The sequence below is a fragment of the Magallana gigas genome, chromosome 3 (assembly GCF_963853765.1).
Source record: "Magallana gigas chromosome 3, xbMagGiga1.1, whole genome shotgun sequence".
NCBI lineage: Eukaryota > Metazoa > Mollusca > Bivalvia > Ostreida > Ostreidae > Magallana > Magallana gigas.
This window is the reverse complement of record NC_088855.1, coordinates 53,193,355-53,209,938: the sequence shown is the minus strand read 5'-3', so window position 1 is coordinate 53,209,938 and position 16,584 is coordinate 53,193,355. Positions and strand designations below refer to the sequence as shown.

General features: G+C 31.1%; 1 protein-coding gene and 1 long non-coding RNA gene across 3 annotated transcripts in view; one reads left to right on the top strand and one right to left on the bottom strand.

Annotated features, from left to right (window-relative positions):
* Nucleotides 1–16,584, bottom strand: part of LOC117692484 (uncharacterized) — a 29,475-nt gene that overhangs the window by 10,072 nt on the left and 2,819 nt on the right. The window contains exon 1 of one of the 2 annotated variants that reach the window (XM_034480343.2): nucleotides 3,396–3,552. The exons of the other annotated variant lie outside the window; for it this stretch is intronic. Coding sequence (XP_034336234.2) covers nucleotides 3,396–3,407 — 12 coding nt within the window. The 5' untranslated portion in view covers nucleotides 3,408–3,552. Of the gene's footprint in view, nucleotides 1–3,395; nucleotides 3,553–16,584 lie in introns of those variants that run through there. 2 annotated transcript variants of the gene reach the window in all.
* LOC136274099 (uncharacterized) lies at nucleotides 5,012–12,148 on the top strand. Its single transcript, XR_010712397.1, has 2 exons — nucleotides 5,012–5,082; nucleotides 12,005–12,148. It is a non-coding gene; the product is annotated as an uncharacterized lncRNA (long non-coding RNA).

Here is a 16,584-nt window from a genome sequence, read left to right as displayed (position 1 = left end):
GGAGACTTAGTAATAAAGATTAAAAGAGATAGGATCATCAAACATCAATAATTAAAAGATAATTGACAATTTCTGATTCTAAGGGGGTCAGGATGACCCCTTAGGGTCATGAATTGCATGCCATAATGATCTGATGTGCCATGACCTAAGGAGGAATAATATCTTTGGATTAAGGTGGGGATCTCAATGGTTATTATGATATTTGATAATTTAGGAAGAGCACTTGGGATCATGACCTACATACCATCTGAAATGCCTTAAATTGAACAAAGAAACAATAATATAATATGTACATGATATATGATTCAATTTAAGAGCCCAGATATAGATCAATCATCTATGTTTTGTAATACTTCCTATGTATATATACATGTATTAGTTTGTGTTGTGTTCTATACTATTCATGTTCATGACTGTAGTATGGCTTAGTCTTATTTTAAATTACATTAAAAAATTGTCAAATATATGACTTGGAACCCCCACCCCAAACAAACTCAAATATAAACTGTTCTCCACCCCCCCCCCCCTTAATTGTCGAATGATCTATTAAAATCAAAATATAATTTGGGTGTCTAAAAACTTTTATAATCTGGTAAAAAATGTTATTCTTAAAAAAAAATTACATTACACCTTGCATAATTGACAAATGATCTATTGAGATATGATCAAAGGTCATATTTCTACCTTGGGATCAATAACTAGTATTCATTGACAAGTTAAAATTAATAACAATAAATGATTCAAATTATAAATGTTAATACTCCACATTCACCCCCCCCCCCCCCCAATCTAACCTGGTTCTAAAGATTCAGTCTTCTTAATATATTCTTACATGTGTACAGTAGCAAATTTTAAATCATTTCTTGACTGCTTTTTCTCTCCTGATGCACATTACCATTTTGGAAGTTGCTTAATTCAATTTTTAAGATTTATAAACAAAATGTTATATGCATGTGTATTCACCTATTTGGGGCAATTGTAAAGTTTCCTAAACAAAGCAGTGTCATCATTAGGCTAGGAATTATACCCACATGGATCAAACACTACATATGAATAAGATAAAATACTTTATTATTTCTAGTTCTAGAATGTCAGAATGACTCTCCAAGGGGGCATAATCTAATATACAATTTTACACGCAATCACACAAAGAGCAAAAATAAATTATATGGTTTAGGGATGAGGATCTCAAATCTAAGAAGTTAACAAAATATACAGTGTATCATCATTTCCTATTTCATAAAGGCGGGGGGGTTAAAGACAACAACTGGGGGTCATTAATGATTAATGTACTTCACACCATTTGATGCATCATAATGACGTCAGAAGATATTTTGTATTTTCCTGTTTCGTGGGGTCAGAACAGTCCCATAAGGTCATGACCTACATTGTATTTAATGCATTATAATACATTAATTAAGAAAGAAATACTCCTTCCTTCCTATTATAACTCATATAAAAATGATTAGTGTCTACACTTACTTACATGTAATACACAAATTTAATACGAAACTGTTTATACAGGGTCAATATGGGGTCAACTCAATAGTGAAAGTCTGACAAATGAAAAAAATAACTTTTGCAATTAAAATGACAGAAACTTTACAAATGCGATAGGATAGGTAACGATGATAAGCTTATTTAAATATTCAAAGATGATGATACAGTATGCTGTCAAAGGGAGATCACATTTAGAAAGTGAAAGTAGAACTTAAGTATGCTGGCATCTCATTATATTGTGCTACTACATGTATTATGCTTACCTATATTGGTCAACATCATAATGATAATCCAATTAAAACATAACAATGAATTCCTTTAGCTGATCTTAACTAATCCTTTTCTGCATATGGAAAACACCTACATGTATGTATATACACACGAACCCATCTAATTGAAGAGCTGGGTAAAACTAGTACCCGTTAATGACACCTGCAGACCTGTGTTGTGTAGGTAACTTCAGACAAAGATCATTCATTTGTAACATGCATGTATTTTTATGACCTATTCTTCAAATCCACTTGCACTATTTTATTAGGTAAGTAACAGCTTTAAGGTGGTGCAGGCCACCTGCATATTGTGATGTATACTTCCTATTGAGATAAACAATAAAGTATATTAAATATTAATTAAATATTTACCCCCCAAATAATGTTACCTTAAATTGAAGCGCAATGGTTTAGAGCGTTTACATGTCTGTAAGAGCATTGGGGTCCAAGGTGTATTTTTGGTAATAAATGAATTTTCATGGGAAGGGGGGCGGGGTCTGCATGGACCCCTCACTCCCACCCCTTCTCTAAATCTGTGCACACGATGATGTACATGTAGGCACACAGAAGCAAACCTAAAACCGGCAACCGCCACGGGGAGGGGGCATAATTTAATTTTTAATTTTGTTTGTAATAATTATATAGACCATTATACTTTCTATGACATAAAATGTTAAGATTATTGATTGACTGAAAATTCACTGCAAATAGTTCAACCCCAAATTGCACAGAATTATAAAGTACTGCTCTTGGTATTATGACATGGGAAGGGATCTCATCCTTCAGTTATGAAAATTATAATTTTTAAATGTATTAAATTGAATGTGGCCTTCTATTTTAATTAAACTGGTACAAAACAGTGTTATTTAGGGGCAAACACTTGTCTAATGACAGCATCTAGTTACATAATATTAAAGAAAATCAACCTAAAAATAATAAATTGATAATTGACACCCCGAGAAAACTATTGTCAACCGATGCAAAGCGGAGGTTGACGGTGGTGCAAGGGGTGTCAATTTCAACTGTTACCCTCCCACACAGGCACTTTTTATTTCATTATACCGAATGTCTTAATTCTAGAGAAAATATTACTGCTTTTATATAGAAATGACGTGAATTCTACGTCGGAACGTACGCGCATAATTTATGCGAATGTTACAATTTGTTGTGTTACCCGTTGCCAAGTGTGTTGCTAACGCTGAGGGTAACAGAACGGATTACCAACTGGGTCTAAACCAATCAGATTTCAGTATTTAACATTAAAGTGTAATAAAATAGAATACATATATGTTTAAATCAAATCAGTTGAGCAGATCTTGTTGGTGATTGGTTTACGTACACATGCATTGATCCACCACATAGTCAGCTTCAATCTTTACAAATTTATTTTTCATCAGAACATCGCGATATTTAGTTGCAATGAATAGCCTAGTATTCCATTTAATACAATCAATGTTTTCGCCTTTGTCAAGAATTTCAACATTATATAGCTTCTCAAACCCACAGCAATTGGGCCTTCTTTCCAACAATAAAGCTTTGAGAAAATAGTATATAACTTCGCCTAACCAAACAGAGTTATTAAAACGTTTGAGATCAAATTAGATTTTACAATGAATGACTGCATACCGAGAAATGCATATATTCCACCACAAATTTGGTCGATGCACAACCCAACTATCCAAGCCACGGCATTAGTTTTCTTTTCGCTTCACTTAGCAGAGCACGCACTACTTATTACCTATTCAGTGCATAAACATGAACTTTAATGTGTTGATCGCAAGCTGCAGCTGTTCTGAAATTTAAAAAAAATATATTTTACTGATATTTTATTGGTGGTACAGGAAAATGCTGATATTTTTCGTGTTGTTCACAAAACAGCCATATTTTATGATTCTCTTAAGATCTGTCATTATCTTAAAACAGCCAAATAACATGTCAAGAGCCTATATATTGGTCCACCACTGTTTGCGAATTTGCACAACCTTTTACTAGTATTTTCATATTGCCGTGGGTGCAAAGTAAAAAAGAAAATAATATTGGTTTATTGATCAAAATATATGCAAAATGAAAACAGCTAGCCTCCGCACAAGTACATATATATAGAAAAATTTCTAGAGAGATGAATGCATGTAAATAGATCAAAATAAAGAAAATTAGTACATATATTTTTAAAAAAGAAGTGTTTCTTGAGAATTGTTTGGGCGGTCTAATCAAAACGCCTTCAAAACACGTTTCAAAAAGTTATTTTTCAAACCAGAATCTTTACATTATGTATTCCCCCTTTTCTCATAACAATTTACTAGCAAAATGTAATATTACCATTATCGATATTCTTCACAATACAATGTACTATGTTTATATTCGGTGTATATTTCCCCTCATGTTTGCATTGGAAATCTGCGACGTTCTATTTTCTGTGAATACACTTTGCTAATTCCTGCACAGATACAACCGTCTTCACGTGTTTTGAGTATATCTATTTTTGTAAGATTAAATAAAACTTTCAATCTTACATAACCAATTTGATATGTACTTTTGAAAAACAATCAATAGTATATATATATATATATACACATACATAAAATATATATATTTTACACACTCCTTATATATATATATATATATATATATATATATATATATATATATATATATATATATATATATATATATATATATACACACACACACACTCCTTAATAAAAAAGATTTTACTCCACAAAGTTTCTGGCACTATATTTTTTGTCACGGAAGCTAACTAAATAATATTTTAAAGCTGACATGAATTCATAAATACGCATTATCTCCCTTTTATCTCCGACTGCCGCCATATTAGTTGTATATTTCTATATATTGTTCTGGTCATCGCTACACCCCCCTATATAAGGCCGAGAGGACTATTCATGCTTCACCGCATTCAGGAATTTCATACATCCAAACACGTTACCTTGGACGAAATGACACATAGAAAAGCGTTATGAAGAAAAATATATGACAACCAGTGCACTGGCAAGATATATCCAATAAACGACGAAACAAGACAGACTGAAATCCAGGCGCAGATACTTACAAAATTCCTCGGTAATTGTGGACCGTATTCCTGTGTATGTTATAACATCGCACATGCGCAAACTACACACTGTGGCAGATCGAGCAATGTCAATGATCCCATGCACCCCTGCGAATGTGTTCGGAATGTTTTCTTGATCGTTGCTACATGTAAGTACGTAATAAATCCAGAGGTTCACGAGACTTCAATTCCTGTGAAATTTCGAGCGGAAGTATAAGTGTTCGGATAAAATTCTCAAAATACGTAAGTACTGGTCGTTTTTCATATCATATCCTACTTTAATTGATGTTAAGATGTATGTCTTATTCCACCATCTAACAGTTATTTATATATTAAACGATAATATTCAGAGCAGAGTTATCGTTCGTGTTCAAACACGTGTAGAGTGATTGAAAATATAAACATTGGGTTGCTTAATAAAAACGTAGCCATGTTTGATGCTTGTATAGTGCAATACCAAGTTTAAAAAAAAATAATGGGTGTCTGTTTTGCATAAAAACTTAGTATATCGAGCCATTTTCAAAGAACATTCTGCATAAAATAGTATAGTCTATTTCACTATTGATGTTATTACTAGGTCAGGCGCGGATCGAAAATTAATCCTCAGAAGGGATCTCTTTTAAGCATGTTAGTTGTTGCAACAGCAGACAAAACTAATTTTTGTATTGTCACATTTATTTCTAGTTCACATTTTATTCACCAATTAATGAAGATAAAGTTTGAATCAATAAACCTCTAGATTTTATAATTGACTACAAGAACCTAGATTCTGTGAAATAGACTATAAACACGAGGCACGATTGTTACTCATTCGGATCACGCTCGCCCTTTTCCGTAACCGATAAAAAGACTCGGATACCGATGGAGCGTAGTGATTGCATTAAATCGATACGCACTGATGTGAGGACACCATTTTGTTTACACTTGACTACTGAAAGTAGTTCGAACATGGCGTCGATACACATACGAGGTTATTTGCGGTGACGGAAATGGCCGAGTAGTACAATTGGATTGTTACTGCGAAACTGAAAGGGTCAAATAAAACCACGTGGTCTAAAATTTCAATGACAATAACATTCGCAGGGGTGCCATGGATTTTAGAAACGGAGCGTTTTTGCAGGAATGGATGTTACGTTGTTACTTTCTTGGATTTACTATCATTTAGCTACTGTGTTGGATGTAGTGCCGCTGGTGTTTTCAAAAAGATGCAGACGTTATGCACTCTGTATGAACGACACACGTGTTCGATGTGCATGCGAAGTAAGGCAGCACTGTCAGTGCAAAAATAATATGGATACCTGCGAAATACTTTCAAAGAATAAATATTTTTTTGTATTTCACTGATTGTTGTTTCCTTTATTCTTTTATTACAAACATTTTACTACAATGATATGCATTTAGAAGTCCGTGCAACCTGAATGCCTCGATCGGAAAGCAACCGACCGTAACTTTCTCAACCGGTATATATACCCAAGTGGCAATAGAGGAGCGATCGAAAGTAATATGGCGACCATATGCTTTTATGAATTCATGTCAGCTTTAATATGGCTAATACGGTGCAGACAAATTATCATACCGCGCTAACGCGCGGTATTCAATTTGTCTGCACCGCTTGGTGTGTCACAGAACCGACGACATCCAAATATAAGCATTCAATGCTTAAATGATAGGTTCACTGTTGAATGACTCAAATGGTCAAAAAATTAAACCACCAGTTTGGCAAGATATTTCTAGTATGGCACAAAAGCATGCGCGAGCAGAGAAAAACCATATACAAAATGAACAAATATATGGATAAATATATTGACTTTGATACAAATGAATATAATATTACGCTGGGTTCCTACTAAGCAATTATTTGGTTAAGGTAACACTTTTTCTTTTTGAATCATTCTTGTGAGGCTATCTTATGTAAATTCTGTTTAACCTCACCCGGGCAAGCCGGTGTAGGAGAAATTCTTTTTTCAGAAAATACAAACAAATTATTTAATGTGATCCTTCCCTGGTTGATTTTGCTAAAACACTGCAATCTGTAGAAATTCAAAATATTTAGATCACATTATGGACTTTTCTGGGATAAAATATCAATACTCTTTCATAATATGATTAAAGAAATATTTAGTTTAGACGAAATGACATTTTCACAACGACTTGCTGTATTATCTTTAATTCACAAAAAAGGAGAACGGTCACAGCTTACAAACTATAGACCAATTAGTCTCACTAATACTGATTACAAAATAATTGCCTTTATATTTGCTCGCCGTCTGCAAAACGTTATTGATAACTATATAGGAAATGAACAAACAGCATATATAAAAGGAAGATATATTAGAAGCAACGCAAGGCTTATACTTGATATTTTCGAATATTGTGAAAATAATAATCAAAACGGTATATTACTATTCCTAGACTTTGAAAAAGCTTTCGACTCAGTTGAATGGAATTTTCTTTTTAAAACTTTGAAAAAATTTAATTTTGGACCAGATTTTATAAAATGGATAAAAATCCTTTATAAAAACCCCGTTTTCCGTTTAAAAAACAATGGATGGATATCAAAAACATGCGCAATGAATAGCGGTATAAGCCAAGGGTGTCCGATTTCTGCTATATTATATTTATTTGTTGCGGAAATTTTATCAAGTAAAATTAAAGAAAATAATTTAATACATGGATTTACCTCGAAAAATTTAGAAGATGAAATAAAAAATGTACAGCAGGCGGACGATATGACGGTTACTTTAGGAGATATAGAATCCATGAAACATGCTATTGACACCATAGATAAATTTTGCAAATTAGCTGGATCAAAGATAAACCTATCAAAAACGGAATGCATATTGTTAGGAAATTTAAAAGACCAGTTCGAAAATCTAGAAGGTATTAAAGTAGCTAAACAGGCTGTAAAATGCTTAGGTATTTTTGTAGGACACGACAAAATCGAGTGTTATAATAAAAACTGGATGAAGATTTACCGCGTGCACGATATTGAAATTTTGTTTGAATCATGGAAAAAGAGAAAATTAACATTATTCGGCAAAGTTACTGTAATTAATTCTCTTGCCTTACCTAAACTTATATATGTTTCCAGTATTTTAGAACTTCCCGGAAGAAATTATGTGAATGACATAAATAGATTAATATACAATTTCATATGGAATAAAACAGACAGAATCAAACGAAATACGATGATAGGTGATATTATGGATGGGGGTATAGGCATTACCGACATAGACTCTAAATTAAAGGCTATACAGGCAACGTGGATTGCCCGCCTACTTACATTAAATCATGTTGTAAAAAATATAGAGATAGTCTCTGTATTGCGCTGAATATCAATATAAACTATTTAATAAGCACAACAGAAATATCGACTGAAAATTATGGTATACTAAAAAACTTTCCAGAATTTTATAAGCAAGTTTTTACCTGTTTTAATCTATGTAAAGACTTAAAGCAAAATAATGACAGATCAATAAATACCGAATCGTTTTTAGACGGGGTCACGTGACCCCGTCGATTGGTTTACTGTCAGCCGAAGTCTCAAACCGGAAGGCACGCGTAGAACACATGAATTGAGTCTACGCGTAAGAAAATAGTGCAGAAAGTTTTCATGCATTTCAGTAAATATGTATTATAAAAACACTCATTAAATCTTTTTAAGTCCTCTGTGTATAAACAAAATTCTTTTTAGAAAATAAACAAATAGTTTAATTTATCAAAATATTCTTGCTCGGGTTCAAATGTGGAATGAGTTACGTAACTGAATGCACAGCGCCGTTGACGATTCAGTTGGTGTACGAACTCATTAAAAGAGGTTGATGGTGGGATCGAAATTAAAGTTCCCAAACGCAATGTGCCATTTTTGAAAAGTTGTCAATTTTATTTTTTACCCTAATACTACCAAACTTCATGCGCAAGCCGAAGTTAAAATCGGGACTGGTTATACACAGATGTTTTACAAATTAAATAGGTGTTATACACATATGTTTTACAAATTAAATAGGTGTTTCATTGGCTTCCAGTCTACTTGCGGTATGACTGCTGTTCGTACAAAGAAAATAAAAAACTGAATTTGCCTTCTTGTTCGTTGGCTCTTTAGTTGATTAAACTGAATTCAAATTTTAAACAATGCATTGTAAGCAAAATGTATAATAGATTATAAATTTTGGAAGACTTATACATCAATAATCATATAATATATACAATCTTATCGATTGAAGAACCAAGTTAAATGTTAATGTTCATGTTTTCCGGCTTAGTTGGAATCGGGCTTAGCTTAGGGTGAATCACATTGTAAAATAATGCATTACATTACCATTACTTTATGAATTAGGGCATTAAATTACCATTACCATCACTTAATTTTCTTGAAGTGATGCATTACATTACCATTACATGAGTAAAGTAATGCATTACCGTTACTTTGTGAAAAGTCAATAAGTTTTAAAAAAGTTATTTAAAAACTAAATAAAGAGTTTTTGTAAATATTTCATAAATAAAACATGCTTAAAATATTTACAGGTTCGTGTTCATGTTTACTATCAGGTTCAAATTTAATGACTTATACAAGATTGCTGTTGCACTTGTAGTGCTCAAAGTAAGGTTGGTCCCGTAACATTTACACGCTTATGGCGGAGTTGACAATCTCTGATATTTATGTCTCTGATTTTCGGAGTATGATTTTTAATGAAAGGAACGGTTGTATCGTAATTCGTGTAGGTGATGCACGAATTTACACAAAAAGTAGTAAATGGCGAACGGATTAATTTTTACCTATTAATTTTGCATGAATCGCAAATGAAGAAAATCGTGTCAGATAAGTCTTAAAAATCAAAATGGCGACCGTGACAAGTCTTTTTATTGTCAAAGTTCTTGGAATCTTATTGTAAAAAAAATATTTCTAACGTCAGGGTTTTCATAAAACTTTTATTACAGATACCGTCCGACTTGTGGATTTTCCCTTGGGTCACAAAAATTGAATAAATCTAATGATTAAAATTATCTACTTTGATATAGTTGTTTGATTTTCCCGGTTAGTAGTAATTTGTAAAATTTTTCCTTGGGGTCTTATTTTACATAATGCCGTTGTGTCAATTTTTTAGAATTATGAAGGCCGGGATAGAGTAAAATTTAGACAAAGTATCAGACAATTGCAAAAAAGCCGAATTACCATTTTGTAACAAATAATTCAAACTCATAAATTTTGGAAGCATATTCGAGGAAATCCAGGACAATTACAAATTCAAACTTTCAAGACGCCGTCTTTCAGTACTCTCAGTACTTTGATTATTACAACCAATTTGGTCGAATTCTTCATTTACTTTTAAGGAAGGAGTCTTTTCTGGTTTTCGACTTGTCAAACGTAAATTTGATTAATTGTTCATTAAATCAAGATGAAAGGAAATTAAAATAGTATATTTTTCTTTCTTTTTTACTATCATACAACTTGGCATAGAAAAATGTAATCAATGTTTAGAATGGAACAAGGACTATATTTTTGGCGTAATATTGGCGTAGGAAAATATCACATGTTGCGCAATTCAGAATTGCTGCAGATTATATATATATAATGAGTCTGTTTTAGCATTTTAAAAACAATAACAATAATGTTGGATTTTTTTTACTAATGTGAACTAATAATATGATACTTGGGTTTCAGAATATGTTTTTAAAATATGATTTGCCTATCAAATAACATTTTTATAAGCTTTTTAAAGCGCCCATTCTATACATTGATTTTTGTGAAAAAATCACTAAAATCAGTTTTTCTCTCTTATGAAACGGTCAATATATTAGCTTTACTCTCAATTTATATCTTTATATAAAGTCTTCATAATACATAAAAATTAGAAATATTTTATTATTGGAAGCATAAAAAAATAATCAAAATTTCTTCAAAATTTAAGAAAATTGGAGGAAATGCGGGCTAAGCAATATCAATTTTAGTATAAATATTTATTCCAATTTAGTAGTATAAGCTGATAGACACTCTCATGGTCTATGATTTTATTGAAGATTTGAATCTTCAAATCTTAAACAAATGTCTACAGAACTATAAAGAGCTACACTTATTTTTATCACTCTTTACGTTGAGGAAAAAGGTAGTGACCTTGACCTGACCTTTATCCGAAAACAAAAAGGTCAAATTTAATTAAACTGATCGAATCATTAAGTAATATGATCCGTTTGACTGTGTCAAAATTTCATGCATTTCTTATTATAAGGAGTATGTTTGATAATAAAAAGACTCCTTCCTTAAAGGTAAAACGATATGTTTTGATGAATGGATTAAAAGCGGAATACTGTATGTTAAAGACATCTTTAAAGAAAACGGTAAATTAAAAAGTACAAGAGATGTATTTGATAGGTTAACCAAAAAAGGCAATTTGATCTGCGAGTATAAAATAATACAAAAAGTGTTGAAGAAATTTGAATTCATGTATGATTTTTCTCAAATCCCCCATATCAAAATGCAACAGAATGACGAAGAATACAAAACTAAATGTTTTTATCCGAAGCTTATAAAGCTCAAATTTCAAAGTCCAATTTCACAAGGAAAGCTTGGTAGGGATTTCCAAATCCCAGATAAGAAAGTTTGGAAATCAATATATTCCAACAAAATTAAAAATGTCAAAGATAAAAGTATTGCGGAATTTAATTATAAACTTCTTAACAATTTACTAAGTAATAATCTGTTAATTAGTAAGTGGAATAAAGGGGTAAACAACAAATGCAAAATATGTAGAACCGAGATAGAAAATGCACAGCATCTAATTTTTGATTGTGTGAATGTAAAACATGTTTGGCATATGGCAAGCCAATGCTTAAAATTTACATTTGTTTGGAAAAATGTCATTGTTGTTTTTTTGTTGATGATAACGAAACAACAAAGCTTTTGAAAATCTTCCTCTCATTTATTGCATTCAGAATTTACAAATATAAAATGTTCTGTAGAGTTGAAAACTTAGAGGAAACAAGTCAATCGTTAAGAATGTATATTAAAGAGAATACTTTATCATATTGTTCAGTTCTATCTTTTTTTACATCAAATGAAAGAAAAGAAACTTTTTCAAAATTTTGCATTTTTACTATGAATATGCATTTATCCTTTAAATATGTATTTATGCTTATATTTATTATGTATGTATATATATGTTTATAGACGCCCACCCTCCGAGGGAGACAGTCCCTCTGTTGTATACAAGGGTTTCTAACATGGACACAGACTTTGACTGATGGTAATGAAACCCTTTGTTATGTGTGGGCCAAAAAAATCACATGTAAATTATCAATGCAAGGATTTTTTCACATTTTTCTGATTAACACATACATGTATAAATGTACGTACGTTGTACATGTAGTATCTTTATTTCATAAAAACTTGATATATATCGTATACGTTTTTTTCAACATATGTTGATTTTTTTCCTTTTTTCTGATTAACTCATATACATATACAGTGTACATTTTTAGTTTATAAAAACCTGATATATATTCTAAATCTGATTTCACCATATCCTATTTTCTGATATGTTATTATATACTTGTTTATAAGGAATCAATAAATGGTAAAAAAAAAAAAAAAAAAAAAAAAAGGATTACTAAAAACGTTACTTTTATCCGTTTGCCCTGAAAATAAAATATTCATAGTTACATAATCATTCAATTGGCGTTTTTCTTCACATATGCGGAGGAATATTTATCTGAAGTATGATTTGTCTACCAAAAGTAAATCTTGTTCATGCCTTGCAATTTTGGAAATCAACAAAACAGTGCTATATGTAGTTTATTTCATGTATCGTAATGCTTTCGTATTACATTCAAGGGACTTGGACACGATTTGAGATCAAAAATTTTATTTTTGTTTTTTATGCATAAAATGGTTAAATGGTGCATTTTAAATGATTGACCAAAATATTTAATGTTAAAGTCAAGTTACAAGCGAGATACAGAGGTAAGAATTGGTTGTTATGTAAACCAAGCCCGAGTCTTATAGTTGTTTACAAAAATGTAATGTAGAGAATAACCATTTCATAGACAAAATGACATGTAAAAATAATTTAAACTAATTCAATAGCTTCGTAAATACTATTATCAACAAAAGAAATATACATTTGATTGAAACTTACTCCAATATAACACATAATTATGTAAATAATGACAATATTCAAACTTTGATTACAAAACAAAGAATTATGAACTATGTATCTTGCTTATAACTTGATATTTGACTTTCAAACTTTGAAATAGCATTATACACTTCTATATTTATCAGTATAAACATTGAAAATGAAAAAACAAAATTTGAAAATTTAAAGTCAAAGACATGCCGATCATTCCTTAAAAAGGAATACTTGTTATTAATGATAACTTCACTAGAGTGAAGACCCATCTTAATACGCATAGTTAGCTGGGCTCTCACTAGTCTTAGTGGGAACTAGGAAAAACTTTATATAAATGAATTAAAGTAACAGGATCACGATTTAAGTCAAAATTTATGTTTCCATTTTAATGTTTACGTACATCAGTAAAGCATTTCTAATAGTCCACCAAAAGTAAGCGTCAGTCGTTGAGTAATGAGTGAGATACAGAGCTCATAATCCCAGGTAGCACAAAACGTTTTCTTACATTTTATTCTGGTTGTAAGGTTGATTTCCATGACAGTTTTCATAAAAACATTTTTAGAACGTTTTAAAAAAAAATTATTTTTGATGTGAGGATATTATAAGAAAACATTATCAATACAAACATTTTAAAAACATTTCCGTTTAGTTTTGACAACGTTGTAAAAACATTATCAAAAATGTTATGGTTATATAGCAGAAAAACATTTCTAAACTATGTTTTAAAAATGTTTTATTTGTGATTTTTATAACACTGTCAAATACAAATGTCTGACCAAAATTGCTTTCATTGTATTGGTATTTCAAATGTATATTTCTTTATCGTCAGAAAACTGCTTATCATACAGAATGAAAATGTTATAAGACAGCATAATAAAAACATTACCCGGCAATGTTTACAGAACATTTTTAAAACATCAAAATAATCGAATTGTTTTTTCTCTTTTAAATGCTAAAGATTGGCATACCTCAGTTATGCATGCTACGGACAAAATAAAAGTTAAGCAATAATTACATTTTAGAACACTGTATATAAAATATCATTATTAAAAAAACAAGATTAATTTTCATATTTATACTGTTTGTTGTATTTTTTTAATCTAAATATTAAAAAGAAAGTTTGATTACTGTGGAAAATATATGAAAATACTTAGAGTGAAGGGCATTGGGTTTTCCCTTTAAATTTAAATTTATTGCGAATTAATTGAATGTCACAGCGGGATGCCATGTCCAGGGTGAAAGCAGTCGATCCCAGTTATACAGTTTCCGCGCTATTTGTTATCTATAAGTGGGTCAGAATTTTTGAAAAACCTACGCTATTTTACAAAGAGCAAGGATTAAGAATGGGATATTTTCAGTAAATGTAAGTATTTGTTATCTTTCAATGGAGAATAATAACTTGGGTAGTATGCACATGTACATATAACTGCTTTGTGCTAAGTCATATCATATCTGTATACTGCTTGTGTTATTTAATTGGCAATACATGTGTACATATGCTAGCAATATGCAACTCATTTGTGGTAGTTCCAATACCATGTTGTTTTCAACTTTTAAATACAGTTATTATATTTTACCATTTTACTAGGGGTTGCTCCCAGAGCTTGACTACAGTGTACCATTCCAGAGTGAGAAGTTTAGTTTCATTGTGTTGATGTTAGCCGAAGACATGACTTTCATGGAGTATCAAGCCTATAGGTATTTGAATTTTATTTCCCTGCATTCTATATGTATTTTTATATAAACTACAGGCAATTGCTGATTGAACTTGCTAAATGCATCACAGGAGAAACAATTTTAATGATTCAATTCCACTGACCAGATGTTTTATTTTTTATTTTTGTTTCAGGGCTAAGAAATTCAGTGAAACACATCTGTTGCAACTATAACAATCGAAATGTGTGAAAACTTTTCAGACAATTGTAAAACTGTGACCATTGGGATTCTGTGAAGTCTTGATATCTAATGACATTGGATTATACTGTGGATTTATATCGTTCTGTGATAATACAGTTGGAAAATTTTAAATGATGTTGTTTTGTTGTGTATGAAAATGTTTAAGGCTCATGTCTTTAACATTTAAAACTATTGTATTAAAAACCTTAGGTTTTGAAAGTAGAAAGAAAGTTTCATAAGGAAATGAAAATGATTTTAAAAAACGTCCCCTAAATGATAACAAACGATGTTTAGAAAATGTTTCTTTCAAACATTTTGTAAACTTTTCTTAGAAATGTTTTTAGAAAATGTTATTATAACGTAACAAAAACCACACAGATTTACGTTGTAATAACGTTTTTAAAAATGTTTACATTTCTTAGAAATGTTTTCAGAAAATGTTATTATAACGTAAGAAAAACCACACAGATTCACGTTGTAACAACGTTTTTAAAAATGTTTTGGTAACATTTCTACAACGTTTTTAAAACGTTGTGAAAACGTTGTTGTGTTAACTGGGATTCTTGCTATGTAGTAATGTTTTTCTTTACATTTTGAATTTTCCAGATTTAGACCTGAGATCAATGTGTCAAATGCTAATAACTGTGTATGTTAAAAGTTATTCGGCAGATAGAAGAGAACTTTTACGATATATTAAACTGACGTAAACATAAGCATGACACAAGCCTTGTTTACATAACAAAGAATTAAGAGCTCTGTATCTTGCTTATAACTCAACAACTGACACTCAAAGTTTGTTTGATTGATCATTAGAAATGCCTTACTAACGCATTGTAAACAGTAAAAAAAAAAATCAAATTTAACCACAATCCTGATCATGCCCGTTTGATAGTCGTTTAATAAATTGATCTTGATATAAATTTCAAGAAACCCGATATTGTTGTAATTACTCACAGTATGTTCCCAAATAAGCATTAAATGCCATATTTTACATCTTTACACTCTGATACCATGGCAACGGGACCACATAGCAACAAATTAATGGCGTTAGGCTTTCATACTCTTAAAGTTTCTTAAACTGTAATATTAAAAAAAATCATGACTATGTGTGGCTACCGAATTGGTTTCTTACATATATTTGATCTTAATACCCTGTATGTTACAGTTATAATTGCAGTAGCTTTCCACACGCATTACGTGCAAAAAAATATGTGGAATGTTAGTACATGTTTATGGTTGTGGTAGATCGGGTTTTCGTTTATATTTATTTTACTAGTAGTATTACGATCCCGATGTTATTTATGCTATTAGTTTGGTAGCGCCCATTTTATTCCATAGCCAATAACGTTAATGACAGTTGTCTTTTGTTCTCTTTTCTATTTTTAAAGTATTGTTACTCGTTATTTGACGAGGAAGACAGCTGGTTTCGCTAGCTACTTTTCTCAAGATAGTGGGAGGGAGACAGCTGATATCGCTAGCTACTTATCTCCTGATTCCCAGTCTTGTCGGTCTATTTGAGGTCCTTGCTAATATTAAGTTAGGTTTGGGTTGAGGGATTTTTATATACATAATTAGTATTTAACCTGTGTGTTCCTAATTTGTCGTAATAAATTTGTAAAGGGTTGTTAATCTTGTTTTTCATTAACTTTGAATTTGATTTATTATATTTGGTTTATTTATATTGAGATTAAATTCGTTTTCATACCGTAATTAGAGATTTAAG